Consider the following 19,595-nt stretch of genomic DNA (forward strand, 5'->3'; position numbering starts at 1 on the left):
TAGTTAGGTAGCTAGGTAATTTTATACTAATTGAACCAACTGGTTTGCAGTGCTCTGGGTGGCTTCCGTTCCACACCATTTATTAATTTGATAAGTGTCTTTTATTAACTAAAGGACAGAGAAATGAAATGGTCAGTTATCAGGCTCAAACTGATGAATTCTTTTTTTTTTTTTTTTAAGATTTTATTTATTTATTTGACAGACAGAGACCACAAGTAGGCGGAGAGGCAAGCGGAGAGAGAGGAGGAAGCAGGCTCCACGCTGAGCAGAGAACCTGATGCAGGGCTCGATCCCAGGACCCTGAGATCATGACCTGAGCCGAAGGCAGAGGCTTGACCCACTGAGCCACCCAGGTGCCCCCTGATGCATTCTTTTTTTTTTTTTAAACATTACCTATGCTTATGTATTTTTTAAAACGTATTTTATTTTATTTATTTATTTTTTGAGAGAGAGAGAGAGAGCATGAGAGGAGAGAGGTCAGCGAGAGAAGCAGACCCCCCGCTGAGCAGGGAGCCTGAGGTGGGGCTCGATCCCAGGACTCCAGGATCATGACCTGAGCCGAAGGCAGTTGCTTAACCCACTGAGCCACCCAGGTGCCCCCCCACCCCGCGTCCCCACTGATGCATTCTTGACAAAAATCATTGACTTCCATTCTTGCTGGGGCTTCGTTACACTAATCACAAGGAGACATGTCATTTCTACTGTTACCTTGTGATTAGCTCGGTGCTCTCTGCTTCAACACAGGAGTGATGCTGAACTGATCCTGAGTCTGAACATGCAAAGTGACCACACTCTGTTCTCGACATATGGCCCAGAGTTGAACAAAGAGAAGTGCATAGAAAGGCACAAGCTGGTCTTTGCTTTAAAATCCAAGCAGGTGAAGGAGGTGGCATGTCACTTGCAGGGCCTGTGAAGACGGTGTCCTGGTGTGGGAGGAGCTGGTTGGCCTCGCAGCCCCCTCTGGCCCTCACATCCCTTTTATGTTTCCGGAAGTCTGGCCCTGTCTGGCCCCTTGTTCAAGCTCAGGCACTTCCTGTGCCCTCTGACTGGCTGGCCCCTCCCCGGGATCACTTCTGCTCCCTCTTTTCCCTCCTTCTTCCCCCATTTCCTGAGTGTGACATATCAGGCAGGCGAGGAGGAGGAGGGGGAAGCCACTCGATGGTGTGGGGTGACCTGCAGGCTGGCTGGGACTTGCGTTTTTCAAAGAGAATCCAGGCAGCAGGTGGGGGGCTCTCCCTGCAGGATCCTGTCCTGGATTGAGGTGCATGGAAATGAACGATTAGTTTAGGCTACTTCGTTACAGGGGTTTTTATACTCCAGCTAATATCTGTCTTTAAAGCAGAAAGTGATTCCAAATCTAATGTAAACTAACCCAGGAAAATGGAGGTTGACCCATTCCTCCGGGTTTTTAATGGCAGGGGCTGGACATGGAGGCATTTCGACACCCAGACCCACTCCCTGTCCCCCACCCGCACCCTCCCACCTCCCCGTGAAACCTCAGTTGAACCACTGCTGGAGAACCCAAAGACAGAAGGCTTCCAGGAGGCCAGCCCAGCTGGAATGCAGGATCCGCCCCTCCTGTGGAGCCCTCCTCTGTGACACACTTCCTGGTGCTTGAGGGTCAACTAAATCTTAATTTATTGTGAAATCTGGAAACCACTGTGAGCTTCTCTGAGACTGGCGCAGGCTCAAGTAGGACTGAAAACCCGCCCGCCTGAAACCATCCCTCACAGGCACTGCGGGACGGAACGGACAGTGATGAAACCAGGGGCCAACTCTGGGGCTTTGTAGGGTGTAGGGGACAGGGGCTGTGTGCTTTAGAGAAGAGGGGCTCTTGGGGTTCATAAGTGTCTCTAAATATTTGTAGCAGGTTTTCAAGACTGTGGAGGCCTGCTGTCCTGCACCTCCACAGAGAGCCCCGGTTTGGGTAAAAACAATGTTGTTGGTCGAGAGTAGCACCAGCAGCAGGCTCCCCGTAACAAACAGGAGCGGTCACCATGCCACGCGGGACACAAAGTCACATGACCTTCCATGCATTTTCCAGACGGACATCGGGCCGTTTTTGCACATGGAAGTGCAGGAGCCCAGCCTGAGCACAGGCCCTGGGGCAGGAATCTGCTTCCTACCGCCTCCTGGGGGCTGACTTGGCCATGTTCCTCGCTGCCTGCTGCCTCGGTTTCCCCATGGCCCCTTCCTCATGGGATGCTTATGAGGGTTTGGCGGGAGGACGGTGCAGCAGGCTTGGGACGGCACAGAGGGACACTGCGAGCTGCTGTCGGTGTCCTTGTTCGGTTGTGGGCACAGAATTAGCCCGAGCCCCAGGAAACCCTCTGATTTAGGAAGGACAGAGGAAAAAGCACAGGGCTTCCTGCACGGAGGGTGGCAAGAAAACGTTCCAGCTCCGGGGCAGCGCCTCTGTGTGGGCCCCGGAGCGGCGCTCTGGGCCCTGCCCGGGCTGGTGCTGACTGTAGGGTGCGGGGGCCCCGGTACCTCTTGTGCGCGTGGTGGTTTCCGCTCTCGGTCCGTCCCCCGGTCCTCATGACGCAGGACAGCTTCTCCAGCAGCAGGCGGTTGTCCCTGTCGATGGTGGCAAGCCGCGCCTCCTCCAGCTGGGGACAGACACACAGGGAGCCTCTGGGGCACCAGCCACGTCCGGCCGTGACTGCACAGACTCACTCAGGGGGTCACTTCAAGCCCACACTCCCTTCGACTTGAGCCCACCGCGCCTTCTAACGCGCTCGTGGGCATCAGCGCCCCCAGTGCTGGGGGGCGCGCTCCTCTGTCTGGGAATCGGAATCCGTTAGGGCGCTCAGAGTGGGGGTAAGGGCGAGGGTGCCACGTGTCTTTGTGAAATTAGGTCACCCTCTGAAACTCCGAGGCGGGGATGCTAAAGAGGAAATCACTTCAGGTTTCAAGACAGCAATTTTAGAAGACGCGCTCGGAGCCCAGAGGAAAGGGACTCCCTCTTGCTTTAGGGCCGGACACCGGCGGGCCTGCACCGGGCCCGGCCAGCCCCCGCCCGCCCTCCTCGGACCGCGTCCCCGGCAGCACAGCCATGAGAGGCTTATTCTCACTCGGTGGTTTAGGCTTCCAGAAATGAAGAGTCTGTGGTGGGCAAGACGTGGTCTTGTTTGTTATTTTTTGAAGAAAGGTCCTGTTTAGAGGAAGGGTACTGACTGGCCTCCTTAAGGCCGCCGCCCTCGCTTCCTGGAGAGGAAGGGTCCTCGGAGGACCGGAGAGGACCCCCGGCGTCCCCGCCGCCCCACAGCTCCGGCCGGCACCATGAGGCTCACTGGCGTGGATGCGGCCGGTCGCTGACGGCAGGAACCGCGCATTTTCCACGTCCCTAGTCTCTGAGTTGACATCTCCTCATGAGCTGCACCCGCGCCCGAGAGGTAGCCGAGAAATTACCTTCAGCTTCTTGAGTTTCAGGCGGAGGTGGCCGAGGCTCCAGGGGGCGCGGGCGTCCACGAGGGGCTGGGCGTCCTGGACCTGTGGTGCAGGGCAGCCTGTGACCTTGGGCACACGTTAGCTGGTGATTACCATGAACCCAGATTGGGCAGCTTCTGGGCTGTGGCCCTGGGGACAAGTATCGATGCTTGTTTGTGGCACCAAAGATTCCAGGTCAGCCTGGGGCAGATGGTCCTGAATGAGGCTCAGGACTTGAGTCAAAACCCAGTTATTCCCTGGGGAACACGGGAAGCCCTGGGGGATGAGCTTGCCACGTGGTTTTCAAGTAGAGAATTAAGTACAGAGTAAGAAGTCATCAAACGTAAGTGCCAGCCGACACTTCTGTTCTGTTGCCAGAGGCCTTTAAGGCAGTGAGTTATGAGGCTGTGTCCACCTCACCCTGATCTCTGGGCCTCCAGCAGGATGAGCCCCTGAAACACTGACGAGCTTCCAAGTGATCTCTGCAGCTTCCCGTCAGAAAACATACCAGCGAGGGGTGAAAACCTAGATTCCAGAATGTGATGGCGTGAATGCATCAGGGCTATCTGCGTTACCATCTTCGACAAAAAGGGACCCCCCCCCATATTCCAGACCCCGCTTGACCGCTAGCCAGACCACTAGTTCCCAGACACATCAGCTGATGTCCTGCAAGCCACCGTGTTGGGAAAAGCCCGCCGCCGGGTGACTCTGGAACCATGACGTGAGCATCATTCGCTCCAGGAGTGAAAGCCAGCGGGCCGGGCAGCAGGAGCCAGGACAGGGCAGAGGGGCTAGCTGGCAAGAGGCTTGGACAGCACACTCAGCGATGGATGCGTGGCCCCTGAAGGGAGGGGAAGACTAAGGAACAGAAATGAGACAATAGCACGGCTACATACATGACCTGGGGCCCTCTGTCACCAGCTGTGGAAGCAGCCAGGACCAGAGGTGGGCTGGCCAGAGCTGTGGGGATGCTGGGAATAAAAACACACCTGGTACCTTACTTTTTCACGTTATCTTTAAAATCAAAGCTCCTGGGTGGCTCAGTGGGTTAACACCTCTGCCTTCAGCTCAGGTCATGATCCTGGAGTCCTGGGATCGAGTCCCGCATGGGGATCCCTGCTCAGCGGGGAGCCTGCTTCTCCCTCTGACCACCTCCCCAAGCTCTCCCTTTCCCTCACTCATTCTGTCTCTCAAATAAATAAATTAAATCTTGAAAAAAGCCCTAAAACTGAAATAAATTGAATTAAGGAGCTGAGGATAAAACCAAGAAACCTCCCCAAAGTGAGCCAGAAGTAGAGACGGGCAGGAGGAGAGAAAATGAAAGGACACGAGAGACTCAGTATTGGGTTAGGGACATTGGACTAGGAGGGTTTCTAGAAAATGGAAAGGGACAGAATTTTCAGAGTCTCTAAAATGAAAGAATCCATCAGAATAAACTCAAAGAGACTCATAGAAGCATGTCATCATAAAGTGTCAGAACAACAGTACTAAAGAGGAGTTCCTTCCCAAAAGTTTCCGAGAAGAAACACCTACATGCCCATGCCCTTGGTGACACAGGAGTCACAGGATTCTTTAGAGAAGGTGTTGGCTGAAGCAGAGGGCTGACCATCCATTAACTCACGCTCACCCTACCACCGTCTTGAGCTGTCACTCCTGTCGAGACAGGACCATGTTTCCTAGGACTCTTGGCACTGAGGTGTGGCTCCTTGATGATTTTTTGCCAAAGCAGCATCACAGATGTTCGTTTTAGGCCAAGGTCTCTACGAAGCAGGTGTGCCTTCTGTGCTCTACCCTGCCCCGCCCCCACCCCCACGCACCACCCCCCCAGCAGCACCCAGGTTGTCACAGAGCCTAATGGGCAGAGGAGCCACAGGTGAGTGGGTCTGGTGCGGAGCCATCCACACATGGGAATAGGCGCAGGGATTGCACTCTGATAGTGCTGGGGTCTTCATACATTTGTAACATATATATGTATATGTTATAACATTATATGGTATAACATGTATAACATATACACGTTTTTATACATTTATACATTTTATACATGTATACTTTATACATTTAAGATCTATTTGTTACAGCAGCTCGTATTACTCTAACTTATGATGAGGACCAATGCCTTCAGCATCCTAAGGGAAGGCTATTCCATCCTAGAATCTCATGCCAAACTTTCTATCAGGAGTGATGGGAGCGGGGCACCCAGGTGGCTCAGTCAGTTAAGCGTCTGCCGCTCTGGCCAGGATCCTGGGTTTGGGGACTGAGTCCCGCATCAGGCTCCTTTCTCAGCGAGGAGCCTCCTTCTCCCTCTGCCCCTGACCCTGCTTGTGCGCTCGCTCTCGCTCTTTCTCTCTCTCTGACAAATACATAAATAAAATCTGTAAAAAAAAAAAAAAAAAAAAAAGAGTGATGGGAGAATGAAGAATTTTCAACACGGAGACCAAAAAACATCCAAAACAAAAGAAAAAAGCACACTCCCCCACCCCCAGCAAAAAAGCTCCCTGCCCCTGTTCTTGGAAAACCACCCCGGGATGTACTTCATCACCAGAGAAGCACTTTCTGCAGGGGAGACCAGCAAACGGAGCCCCGTAGCCAGCAGGTCTGTGGGCCGCACAGCTGGGAGCAGAGGACGGGCAGAAGGGGGTGGGGGGTGCTGAGAGATTATTCGAAGTTTATGAGTGTTTGAGAATTTATTCATCAGCATTTGATGACTAATGGAATATTTAGGAAAAATGGCTACAGATATATAGGAAACTCAAGAACATGAAAACAAGGCGATATTAACTTTTACAGGAAATTGTAAGAGGAAGGACATAGAGCTACAACTTGACTCAACAGTGAAAGGTTTTGCATAGTCTCTTTAACTATCAGTAGTCTACATTTCTTATTTAATTGGTTATTGATTGAATAAAAACTGATTCTCTCTATGTTGAGAAGAAATGGCAAACGAGCATCTTATTCTGAGAAATGGAAGCCAAAACCAGGAGAAACTGCCAGAAGGGCTGAGCGTGGCTGCCTCAGAGCCAGGCTTTGCTGCTTTTTATCAAGCTGTTTTGATACTATTCTTTTTTTTTTTTTTTAAATGTATCTATATCACTCTGATAAAAAGTAAAAGGACTGCAGAATTATCAGACAGAGCGGGAGCTAGAACTGCGCGGGCTCCCAAGAAAGCAGGTGGCCTCCGGTACAGCCCGGTCCCCGGCGCTTCAAGCCCCTGCAGCGGAGCCCCTGCCCCCGCTGCCCAGAGAAGAGCGTGGGGCCCTCAGGTTCCCAACAGACCCCCGCAGCCTGCACCTCCCCCTCCTCTGACTCCTTCCCTGCTTCCCCATCTTTGCCGCGGGGAAGGCACTTACAACCCATCCACTCTACTGTCACATTCTTAAATTTACGGAAACTGTTACCATCTATTATTACCACTCGGCTTCCTTTTTCACTCAAAATTATCGTTTCTAAAAAATATAAACTTTAAACATAAAAATGAGAAAAATCGCCCAGTGGACCCCCATGTAGCCTCACGCCCCTTCACCCAAACCAGCTCTGCCCCCGCCGGCCGCGCTCCCTCACCTGTGAGGATAGCAAAGCAAACCAAGCAAACCCTTTTCACCCTCAAATATTTTACCGTATGTCTCCGCAATACGGGGAACCTTTAAAAGACACAGAGCAGCGGTACCACGAGCACCGCGAGGTGACGACCGTTGTCCCAGTCTCCGGGCACTGCTCCTCTCTTCCGCTGTTCCTCCCTCCTCTCTCTTTCTCATTTGCTGGTGTGACTTTGGACCCAAGTAAGAGGGTCCGTAAGCTGCACTTACTTGATATGTCTCTTGCATCTCTCTCTTTGTTTAAAGCTTTATTGATTTATTCTAGAGTGAGAGAGAGCAAGCCAGGGGGAGAGGCAGAGGGCAGAGAACCGCAAGCAGACGCCCCGCTGAGCACTGAACCTGCTGACCAGGGGCTCGATCTCCCGACCCTGAGAATACCACCTGAGCCGAAATCAGGAGTCAGATGTTTAACCGACTGAGCCACCCCGGTGCCCCTGCATCTCTTAGAATGATAGCTCTCCCTCCATACCCCTCCCCTGCAATGTGTTACAAGGAAGCCAGATAATGTGTCCTGTGCACTTTCTCACTTGGATTTTGCTGATGGAATGCCTGGCACTACCTGTAAACTGACAGGAATTCAGGTTCGGTTTCTTCACTGGCAAGACTATCCCTTAGGTGATGCTGTGATATTTTATCACAAGGTACACATGTCTGCTTGTCTTTGTTTTTGTGAAAAAGAGACATTCTAAGTCCATCATTCATTCTGTTTATTTGCAGGAATACTTCGATGAAGACAAGCTTCAATTGGTAGGATACGTACTGGGCTCTTCTTAGGACTTGGTTCTTAAGCCCTTGCAATGGTGGCCAATATGGTGTTTCTGTTTAATATCATTGGAAAATCAAAGACTCAGACCTATTTGATGTGTTTCAGCCCACTGCCATGGATAGTCACTGTGCCCCACCTGTGGCCCGTGAGAAGGTGCTAATAACCTTGACAGCTTCCTTGCCCTCTGGAGTGACAAAGTGATGTGGGGTTAACACGTACATATCCTCTCTCAACTTGGAATCTGCCGTTTCTACAGGAAAGCCTGGTTCTTCCAATGACATGGCATTTAGAGACAAGTCTGGGTTCCCTGGAGTTTCGTTTGTACCAAGTTTGTTCTTTCAAGGCCTTTGCCATAGACAGAGCTCCCCTGGTCCTCCTAGCTCTGGTTCAGAGCCCCATTCCCCTTAGCTAGGCTAAGGGGTCTTACTTCTGCATTTCCCTTCTCCAGAGCTAAAATCCCCAGTTCTCAGTGACACCAACATGACCGTTCATTTGCTTATCCCACTCTAAACACACATGTAACCCGTAAGAGTGATCCTGGCATCTTGTGGACATCTGCCTCAGCCACAGACGTACGGGTCCGTCTCCACAGGCAAGGGGAACAGAAGCAGAAATGAACTATTGGGACGACACCAAAAAGAAAAGATTCTGCACAGTGAAGGAAACCTCCAGCAAAAAGAAAAGGCCACTTACCAAACTGGAGAGGATATCAGCAAATGACAAATACAGTAAGGGTTTCGATCCAAAATACATAGAGAACTTGTGTAACTCAGTACTGAAAAACAATCCAATTCAAAATGGGCAAACAATCTGAACAGACATTTTCTCAAAGAAGACGTCCAGATGGCCAACAGACATGTGAAAAGAGGTTCAACGTTCCCCACATCAGGAAAATGCAAATCAGAACCTGTCAGAATGGCTAGAATCAAAAAGACAAGAAATAACAAGTGTTGGAGAGGGTGCGGTAGAGAGGGAAAAAGAGAAACCCGATGCCTGTTGGTGAGAAGGTGAACCGGTACAGCCACGGCAGAGAACAGTAGGGAGGTTCCTCCAAAAAATCAATAAATAAAAATAGAAATACCATAGGGTCCAGTAGTTTCCCTGTGAGGTGTTTCCCCAAAGGAAATGAAGACTCTAATTTGAAAAGATACGTGCGGCCCTCTGCTTGTGGTGGCACTCTCTACAACAGGCAGCTATGGAAGCGGCCCGAGTGTCCACGGACACACAACGGGATAACAATGGTGCATACGTGTCATGGAATGCTACTCAACCACAAAAAGAAAGAGATCTTGCCATTTGTGACAACATGGATGGATCTAGAGGGCACGGTGCTGAGTGAGATATGTCAGAGCAAGATCAATAGCATACAATTTCACTTGTATGTGGAGTCCTAAAATCAAAGCAAACAAGCAAAAAACACACTCATGAATACAGAGAACAGGGCGCCTGGGTAGCTCAATCGTTAAGCATCTGCCCTCAGCTCAGGTCATGAGCCCAGCATCCTGGGATCGAGCCCCGCGTCAGGCCCCCTGCTCGGCAGAAATCCTGCTTCTCCCTCCAGCCTGCTTCTCCCTCTCCACTTCCCTGCTTGTTTTCCCTCTCGCTGTGTCTCTCTCTGACAAATACATACATAATATCTTAAAAACATAAATAAATACAGAGAACAGACTGACGGTTGCCAGAGGGGAGAGGGGTGGGGAGCGGTGAAACAGGTAAAGGGCATTATGGGCCACAAAACTCCACATAGAAAACACGTCAGTCGGGGAGACGGGAATGCCGTCGGTAACACTGTCATCACCTTGCACGGTGACAGACGGCGACGGCACTCTGGAGCTGAGTACAGAGCATGCAGAGGATTACGGAACCGCCGTGCTGTGCGCCTGCGACAAGCAGAGCACCGGCTGCGGACTGTGCTTCCACAACGATAAAGACCCAAACTCAAAAGACAAAGGCAGCTGCCACAGGCCCTTTCAATGTGGTCATGAAACCAATTGCGTCTACATTTTGGTCCATTTTATTTTCAATATTTTGGAATGCTTCCCAAGTTTAATTTTAATACTATGGGAAATATTTACCTGGCTCCAGAGTCAGATCTGACCATTAACTCTTTTTCTGAGAAGTCAAGGCTCCGTCCTGTCGCCTCTGCCCTTTCCCCTGTTGACAGATCCAATTTTACCGTCACTCCTTGAACTTGTGGAAATAAAGGACACACAGGATGTACGTGTCGATATGTTTGTGTGTATATATATTTCCATCCCTTCTTTTTTAGGCAAATGTAGCCTATTTTACACATTTTTCTTCACATTGCCTTTTCCATTTCACGGCGCATCTGACGTAATTCTGTAGTGCTGTGGAGAGAGGCTTCGGGTCCCTTTTCACACCTGCATAGCACGTCGTCCTGTGAAGCGACTCACACAGCTTCCTTTGGATGATCATTTGAGTTCGCTCCCATTTTGCTATTACAAATACTGCTGCAATTAGTATCTTTTGCAATTTCTTTTCAGATCTTTGCCAGGGTGCCTTTGGAATGGGCACTGCCAGGTTAAAGGCTAAACACATGTGCAGTTTGACTGGGGATCGCTAGACCCTCCGTGGGGCCATGTCTGCCGCGTGCCCACCTGCACCACAGATGGTGCCGCTCTCCCCAGAGCACGGCCAACAATTTGGGGGATCTTTGTCAACCTACTAGTTGAGAAATTGTATTATGGTGCACGTTTAATTTGCATTTCTCTGTTACAAGTGGAGTTGGCCAACTTTTATAGTTTTGTTTTTTCAACTTTTTATAGGTTAAGAGCTATTTGCAGCTCTTTTTCTGTGGACTTTCATTTATCTCCCTTGCCCATCTTTATATGGAGTTTTTTTCTTTTCAGAAGTTCTATCTATATAAGGATATTAACCCTTTGTGCTGTAAGTTACAATTATTTTTCCCAATTTATATTTGTTTTTCCATTGATTCTTCTGGGTTCTTTAGATATTTAATCATTTCATCTACAAATAGAAAGAAAAAAAACCCCAAAACCTACTTCACTATATTTTCATGCCTAACAGATTTGTATTGTCCGTTTGCTGATACCTCCAACACAATTCAAAAGGTATACAAGGTAGTAAGCATCCTTGTCCTATTTCTAACTTCACAGGGAGTGCCTTTAGTGTTTCCCTATTAATTAAGTTCTGCCTTAGGACTAAGACATTTATATTTTATTGTGTTTGGGAAATATCAGTAGCAATGTCTACTTTATGAAGGTCATTTTAATTTTATTTTCAGCATGAATGGATGTCTAGGCTCTGAGACAGAAAGTCCTGTTGACCTTCTGTCAGATGCTCGCTGGGCTGGGGACAAGGAGTTCCAACCTAGAGACGCTTTGGATACGGGACTCTCTGCAAACCCTTTCGGTCTCTTCTATTGCATTGAGGTCCTATATGTTCCCAAGGGTTCTCAGCCAAGTAGTAAGAAACTAAGTAACCCCAAAGAGCTGACTCCCCTTTCTCTTAATATGGAAGAAAAATTTGTTTCAAGCCAAGTTTCGGTGCCCACTGGTAAGATCTGGAGTTGGTTCCTGCTGTGGCCTCCGGGCAGCACTGAGCGGCCGCCGTCCCCAATACCTGCGCTGCTCTCCTGCTTCCTTCCGCTGCAAGCCCATGTTGCCCTCCTTATGGGGGCCTCCACCCCCATGTCTTGTCTTCCCACAATGTGTTCTACTCCACAGGACGGCGCTGCCCCCTCCTCTCCTGACCTCTCCTCTCCTCTCCAGGAAATCCCTGGACTCCTGGCATCGTCCCTGCCTGGAATGGCCCCTCTGGCACCCGTTGCTCCATTCCACACCCGCACTTCCCTTCTTACAGTCGGCTGTACCTGAGACCTTCTCCCTGACGTCCTGTGGTCCCTCCCAGGTGAGACCTATGGCCTCCCTTTACACCTGATGCTGGGATCACGGATTCCTCGGCCCAGTGACCTCGGCTGCTGAGCACGTGCTATTGGGGTGTCTCAGCAGTCCCTCCTCAGACCCAGCAAGCGCGAGCTCTTGAGCCATCTCAGAGGTGAATGCGTCAGGACAAGGTAATTTCAGGCTCCAGCACCGCACCGCGGTCCTGCGCCAAATGCCAGGGTTCCCTAGTCGTTAGCCCCCGCTCCATATGATGACTGGTTGGATCTTCTCTGTCTCGCGGTTTCTCAGGTGCAGAGCACGGTTACTCACTCACCCTGAGGGTGTTATCCGCCTGCAGGTCCCTGGGACGCACACGTGAACACCAAAACGCTCGTGGCTTACATTCTCATCTACCCTGTGAAGAAGCCATGCCTGTTGTCTCGTTCTTACTACCGTAAGGGCTCTTCCAGCTTCCCCTGCTGAGCTCGACCTACTAGGTGCTCTGGGTGTCACGGACATCAGAGCAGCACCACGGGGCCATCCCCTGGCCAGGTGGGGGAAACAAACACGACAAGATGAATACATTACATCAATCACATGGTGACAGGAGACAGCAGAACGAGGACCCAGAGAGCGATGGGGGTGAGCTTCCTAAAAGAGGGCCCAGAGAAGACCGCAGGAAGCCCAGAGGTCTGAGGAAGCGAGGGTGAGCCCTGGGACGGCCGGGCTCCCAGGGAGGACAGCAGGCGCAGGGCCCAGGCATGGGGGACACCAGAACAGCCTTACGGTAAGTGTGACCTCCCTGAGCCCACAGCGTCACCACCACTGAGGCACGCAGAATCCCAAGAGGAGCGAATACTCACCTGGATCTTGTACCTTGCAGGAACCTGGGGTCCCCTCCCTGGTGAGATGCCTTCAGAGCGTCACAGAGCGACGCCCCCTTCCCAGCTTACTCCCCTCTTAGAGCATTTCTCAACCTGGAGGGACACAGACTTGGAGCCTCGTGCAGGGGGATGGGCCCACTGACGTCTCGGAGGCGTAAGACCCCCATGGCAGGCCATTTCAAAAGCACAAGGTGACCTTCTCAAACGATATCCACATTTGCATCAAATAATGGAAATAGTAGCGTATCTCCTAATGGAGATAAAAGGCGGCTTTTAGTTCCCATGGGCAAATGCTGTTTTGACAGAGAGGGCTCCTCGCTTTTCTGTGTCTTAAGATACTTTCGAGTCAATTAGGAAAAATTAAGTACTTTATAAATGTGTCATAATTCAGAGTCCTAAAAGACCACAATCCGTTTAACGGAATTTTTATCGTATGGTCATATATATGACCAAACTTCTAAGGAAATACATTCCAACCATTCCATCTCTGAAAATAAAATTCGTTTTTGGTTTCCAGGGAAAGCCCTGGCAATCCGTAGAGGCTGCTCGGGCTGCTGAGCCATCTGGGCTGACATTCAGCTTTCCTACCTTTCTCCTGTGATCCTGGTAGGCTTTCTCCCAGCTGCGCTGCAGGCTCTCGCTGCCACAGGGAAGAGCTGGCTGGGGGGCTCTTCGCATCTCCAACAGCCAAAACAGCCGCTCCCTTCCACCAGCCGCCAGCGAGATCTGCAGGGGGTTGTGTTTGCTGGGTCAGCGGACCGTTGTCATGGCGTCCAAGCCTAGGAGGAAAGAAAGGGCAAGAAGACGTCCTAGCACAGGAGAACTGAAGATCCTTCTGCTCTAAAGGGCATTTTCTCCACAGATCTGAGATAGCTTCGTGATGCCATCGTGATGCGCTCTGCTCAGCTCCCCCGACTCGTGGAAAAGGGCAGAGTTTCTTCTCCAGCTGAGCTTCCCCTTCCCAGCCTCCCGTCTTCTCCTGCTTCCTTCCTTCCCTCTTCTCTCATTCCTTCTCCCCTTCCTGCTTGCAGCCCTCTCCCTTGCGCCTCCTATCTTTGAAGAACTTTTAATAATTTGGACAACTCCAAATATTTTTATTTGCAGCTTAGGTGGGAGATCTTCATTTTTTTTTCAATTGTCTTGAGGATTAGGTACAGAAAGTTTTAGTCATTTTAAGCCGTTCCTCTCTCTGTGGACTTATCTGACTGGGGTGGGTTTTCTGGGAGGCTGATGAAGGGACAGTGGTGCCAGACTGTCTGTCGAGCTGTTCGTCTTTGTCGAAATCATAGGCCTCATTTCAAGATGGCATGATTAGAGGAACTGACTAATGACGAAATAGCAATATTATTCTCATTTCAGGTTGCTGGTCTGACATCTCGCCACACTCACCCCAGAAACATGGTATACGGAATTCATGATTCGGGGCTCACTGTTGAGCTGCTTGTCAGGAAACAGAACACAACAGAAAAGAGGCATTTTATGAAAAATTGTGTTCTGTATATTAGCACGACTCAGTGGCTGTCAGTCTGAAAGAGAATTAGCTAAGCCTAAATTGAATCAGACTTTGGAAAAATAAGATATGAATAAAATTAGAATATGACTTTCTCCTGTCTGGTGTTAGGTGGCTGAGGTATTGTGGACTGAGCTGGTTCCAGAGCTCTACAGAAGTGGGCAGAAGACTTTGCAGCTGCTAAGATTGTTGATGTACTGACAGTTTAAAAGTTGGGTTTTTCTTTTTTTTTTTTTTAAGATTTTATTTATTTATTTGATAGACAGAGATCACAAGCAGGCAGAGAGAGAGGAGGAAGCAGGCTCCCCGCTGAGCAGAGAGCCCGATGCAGGGCTCTATCCCAGGACCCTGAGATCATGACCTGAGCTAAAGGCAGAAGCTTAACCCACTAAGCCACCCAGGCACCCCTAAAAGTTGGGTATTTAAAAATGAGTTCATCTTAGTTCACAAGTAGGAAATTATGCACATACAGTAGAAGGTAGATGTAAGAATTACTGCCTGAAAAATACATATGGCGCCTTGAGACATGAGGCTTTATTAAGATTTCTTAGCCTATCAAATCTACATGTCATATTCCTCTGAATATATAAAGAAAGAAAGTACATGATAATGATAAATAAATAATTTTCTCTACCCAGTTATTGTCATTGATCAGGCCCAATATTCAATAGATGCTCAAGGAAACCGTACGGTTAATGAAGTCGTGGTATTGATGATGACGATTTCCAAGATTTGTTTGTTCGGACTGCGGGGCTGGGTCTGTATGTTTCTTTTTCTTTACCCAAAGCCTGTCTGCCGCACAGGCTGGCAAATCCCTGGCCAGTCAGCCGAGGAGGGGAGGCATCGCTCTGCCCAGCCTGTTCCTGCTCAGGATAGACCAGGGATGGGGGGCAAAGTAGAAACCGGCCAGAATAAATGATTTGAAAGGCTCTCCGGGCTTTCTTCTGCACTGCCGTGCTCACGGCAGTGACAACACACACTATTATTACTGCACCTTGTGCGGTGAGTCTGCGCACGTGGGAGTTTTGCCGCTGTGCTTCCCCTCATTTATGTTTACTCTTAAAAAAAAAAAAGATTTTATTTAATTACTTGACAGAGAGAGCACAAACAGGGGAGCAGCAGGCAGAGGGAGAGGCAGACTCCCAGCGGAACAAGGAGCCCCACGTGGGGCTCAATCCGGGACCCTCCGACCACGACCGGAGCCGACGGCAGCCGCTTCGCAGCCTGAGCCACCCAGGCGCCCCGTTCACGTTTACGCTTAATAACTAACATTGTATCTAATTAACATCTGTATCCAACTTGATATCTGACCTGATGGTGGGGTCCCACAGCAGAGGATCTGGGGAAACTAGACGTACCCCACACCAAACCAGAAAGATTACTCTCAGCAGCATGGTACACCCACCAACCCAGGCTCCAACGGAGTTTGGTTCTTAACATATTCTTCTTTTTCTAAATATGTCTTTGTTTTAGAGAGAGGGAGAAAGAGTATGCACGTGTGCAGGGTGGGGACGGGGGAAGGAAGACAGGGAGAGGAAGGGAGAGAATCTGGAAGCAGACACCCCACAGAACGTGGAGCCAAGCCCACAACACTGAGGCCGTGACTTGAGCAGAAATCAAGAGCTGGGTGGTCAGCGACTGAGGCCCCCAGCCTTGCGGTTTCCTCATATTCTTAGCACGATGAGATCAGAAAAATCAGCCAGCCGGAAACTCCTTGCACTCTGTCCTGAGGAAATAATCTGAAACATTGACAAGGATTTATGCACAGCAAAGAATTACTCATAAAAGTAGAAAATTGGGAAGCCTGGAGTTTAATTAATAGTGTCCATGTCAGTTTCTACTAATGTTCTTTTTTCTGTTCAGAGATTCAAATCACAATATCAGTTTCTATTTTGTGAATTTTTAAGTAAAGAAGTGTTTTTTTTTTTTAAGATTTTATTTATTCATTTGACAGAGATCACAAGTAGGCAGAGAGGCAGGCAGAGAGAGAGAGAGGAGGAAGCAGGCTCCCTACTGAGCAGAGAGCCCGACGCGGGGCTCAATCCCAGGACCCGGATCCCAGGATCATGACCTGAGCCAAAGGCAGAGGCTTTAACCCACGGAGCCACGCAGGCGCCCCAAAGTAAAGAAGTTTTTTATCTTGAGCTAGGTTTGAATGCTTAATATTACACAGTTTCTGTTTATACTTTGTACAAAGTAACCCTATTTTGATTCGCTCATTCTGACAATACTGTATGCTCAGCCAGCCTTAATCATTATTGGCTCAATGTTGACTTGAGTATTGGGTTTATTAGGAATACTTTGAACTGGTGACTCCCTGAATATGTGAAGGCTATTAGTACAGTTGGTTATTACATTGTATGTAATACCTGCTACAAAGTATTTGTGAAGTTATCTATGTTAATTCAACTCCTAATATTCCTAATTCTTGTATGTGTCTTGTGACTATAACCTGAAGTTCGAACTTTGGTTTTTATGTCCCCTGCTCTCCCACAAAGGCAGTGAGACCAAAACGAAGAAACAGGCCTCATTCTTATTCCACAGCACAGAGTAGTTTGAAAACCATCTCAAATGACTTCAGATGAATTCAGCTTTTGGGGGGCAAATATTGCTTCACACGAAGGCGTTTCCAGAGCCGTCTGGTGAGTGTGGGTCCCTGGAGAACCCTGAACAAAGGACTGGGATACGTGCTTTCAGGAAGAGTGGCCTGGGCTACTCTCCTCCTAGTGAAAACAACAGAAAATCCTGGGTATTGCCTTAGGAATAAACCTTTCCCCCAAAGCAGCCACCAAATTACTGCAGAGCAGGGAACGGAGTGGGGGAAGGTTCCTGGAGCCCAAACTCACATTGCTTAGGCAGCCCGAACACCCTCAAATAGTGCAATGGGCTCATAGTCCTGGGCTGACCATGTCTCAAGGGGCCGAGGAAAAGGGAGGTCCCTGACCTTCCCAGCAGCCCCAGACTCTCCTGGGGTCTCAGGGGCGTAAGCGTCTTGCCAAGTGAATGGCCCACGACTGGACGGAGCCGAAACCTCAGAACAGATTCCCAGGACCAACAGACACCGCAGAGTCATGAGACACAGATCACAGGAAAGCTACCCTTCCTGTGTTTCAAGGGGGGAAAGGCAAAATTGGAAATATCTGCAGGGTACAGAAACCACAAAAAATCATCCGTCCAGGAGGATCATTTACAGAATATGCAAAATTTGACTGTATGCTGAGCTGTAAAAAAGTCTCCACAAGTTTCAAAAGGCAACATTCATGCAGGTAGCGTGGGCAGAAGAACGGAGCTAGGAATTAGCCACAGAAGGTAACTAGGAATCCCCTGAACTTGGAAACTGAGCCAGGCAATTCTACGGTCAGGGGCGGGACACGGATGTCCCTTTGACCTTCCAGAGGAGCTCTCAGAATGAGCGGACACTCCTGTTGGGGCTGTGGTTACCATTTGGTAAAGTCGGGGCCACCTTCGCCTTACTCACCTGAGAAGGTTCGAGGGGGCTCTGGGGATGCTCTCAGGGAGTCCACAGAGGACAAGTGACACACAGGAACGAGGAGGGTCACGGCTGGGGGAGAGCCGCAGCCGTGGCCATGGAGGCGGAGGCCACACTTGTAACAACAGCACAGCCGGTTGTTAGTGGGTGTGGCTGGAAGCCTGACAACCCAAGAAAGCAGAGACAAAACAGTTCCTCGTACAGTTGGTAACAGTCAGGAATGTCCACCCAGCCCGGAGCACATCTTGGAAAAGCTGACTTGTTGTCGGTGGGGAATGAAGTGATTTTTAACTTTTAAAATGGATTTTATCATATTTGTGTGGCTGATTTAAAAAAAAAAAATACAGTTTTTACTTATTTATTTATTTGACAGAGAGAGTATGAGTGGGGGCAGAGGGAGAGGAGCCTGTTTCTCCCCTCCGAGCAGAGAGCCTGACGCAGGACTTGACCTCAGGACCCTGGGATCATGACCCAAACGGAGGGCACACGCGTCACCGACTGAGCCACTCGGGTGCCCCTGTGCAGTGCATTTTTTAAAACTCGATTTGATGTGCATGTTGGGCCTTGCTCACCCCACTTAGAGCCCACGGCTTCCTCCCTGCGGCCGCTCTGTCACCATGAACTTGGAGAACTCACAGACCGGTAACAGGTAACTCCGTCCCACCCCCCACGCCGATGTCACCTGTGAGGTGAACAAGCCACTCTTTGGCCTCAGCGTCAGGCTGTGCCCCTGGGTTCGCTCCCTAGGCCTGTGGCATCGCCAGCCCCACACTGTCCACATTGTGTCTGGCCATGCGGTGTGCCCGCTGTCAGGGGGCCTCAGCGCGGGAAAATACTGAGCCCCGGAACTGTCCAGGGCCGCGGAGTGTTCCTGGCAAGAACATCTGGGAAGGATCTCATGGAGCCTTCTTTGGCCTTCTGCCCTCTCCCACACCAGGGAGCAGAGAGCTGATTTGGACTTTCAGTCTGCTTTTGCTCAGAAAGTCAGGCAAAGCTGACCCCATGGGGCCACGGCACCAAGTCCCCACCAAGGAAGGGCACGGGCCTGCACGCTCAGATGGGCACAGAGCTGGGCGCTGGGGGGGGAGGGGTTCCTGTGCCCCACAGACTCTCCTGTTTGCAAGAGTGCCCTGTCTGCCCAGGATCTCCAGCCCAGTGTGTTGATTATCTAGCAGCTACTTGTCACTTGCTGTGGGTCCTCAAGTCTGTCATCTGCAGGGCAGGGTCCCTCCCTGGGGGTGAGGGGTCTGGGGAACGGGTGTGGCCGAACAGAGCAACCCCTGGAAGAGAGCTGCCTTCCATGGCCCACCAGGAGGCTGCGGGGAATGCCTGGCCCCCCTGGGTGGCTGCCACATCTCCAGGTCCTTGAAGTCTGGGCTCTGCAGAGTCACAGACAGGGTATATGAAGCTCAGAGCCTGGGAGACCCTGTCCTGGGAACCCTCCAGATGCCCGAGCACCTCAGGAGCCCTGGGGGGATGGTGGAAGGCCCCTAGGCTCTCTTGCTGCCATTTTATTGTATTTATATTTATTTAAGTGGGGGGGTTGTGCTGCAGACCCCTGCTGAGTGAGGCACCAGAGCCAAGGACCCAGAGATCCCAGAGATCTATCTAGACCGGAGCTCAAACCACCCACAAATCACCCAGACACCTTTGTTGCTGCCATTTTAATGTAGATGTGACTCTAAAATAATTAAACCATTTTCTGGGTGCCTGGGTGGCTCAGTGGGTTAAGGCCTCTGCCTTCGGCTCAGGTCATGATCCCAGGGTCTGGGATCAAGCCCCGCATCGGGCTCTCTACTCAGCAGGGAGCCTGCTTCCCTTCCTCTCTCTCTGCCTGCTTGTGATCTCTGTCTGTCAAATAAATAAATAAAATATTTAAAAGAATAAATAAAACAAAATAATTAAACCATTTTCTCCATCATAAAAACCAAGAAGCAGTCCGTGTCTCTTCGGCAACACATCCTTCCTTTCAAGAGAAAGGAGAAAATGCAACTGAAAAAACAGAGCTCACCCTCTCCTCCAATTCTGAAGGAAGATGGCCTTGAGGCAGGGGA

At 50.2% G+C, this 19,595-nt stretch overlaps 1 protein-coding gene across 2 annotated transcripts; it reads right to left on the reverse strand.

The window, feature by feature from the left end:
- Positions 1 to 399: 399 nt before the first annotated feature.
- Positions 400 to 17,650, reverse strand: CFAP97D2 (CFAP97 domain containing 2). Of its 2 annotated transcripts, XM_059144296.1 has the most exons (5): positions 17,530 to 17,650; positions 13,130 to 13,320; positions 3,412 to 3,492; positions 2,491 to 2,609; positions 400 to 1,251 (listed from the first exon to the last, which is right to left on the reverse strand). In XM_059144296.1, the coding sequence occupies exons 2-5, from the start codon at positions 13,217 to 13,219 to the stop codon at positions 1,068 to 1,070; spliced, it is 474 nt and encodes a 157-aa protein (XP_059000279.1). In that variant the 5' UTR covers positions 13,220 to 13,320; positions 17,530 to 17,650; the 3' UTR covers positions 400 to 1,067. The 2 variants fall into 2 exon arrangements, with proteins under 2 accessions (XP_059000279.1, XP_059000280.1); XM_059144297.1 differs by lacking the exons at positions 3,412 to 3,492; positions 17,530 to 17,650 and having other exon boundaries at positions 13,130 to 13,727.
- Between the last annotated feature and the right edge of the window lie 1,945 nt (positions 17,651 to 19,595).

Source organism: Mustela lutreola, chromosome 13 (genome assembly GCF_030435805.1).
Source record: "Mustela lutreola isolate mMusLut2 chromosome 13, mMusLut2.pri, whole genome shotgun sequence".
NCBI classification, from domain to species: Eukaryota; Metazoa; Chordata; class Mammalia; order Carnivora; family Mustelidae; genus Mustela; species Mustela lutreola.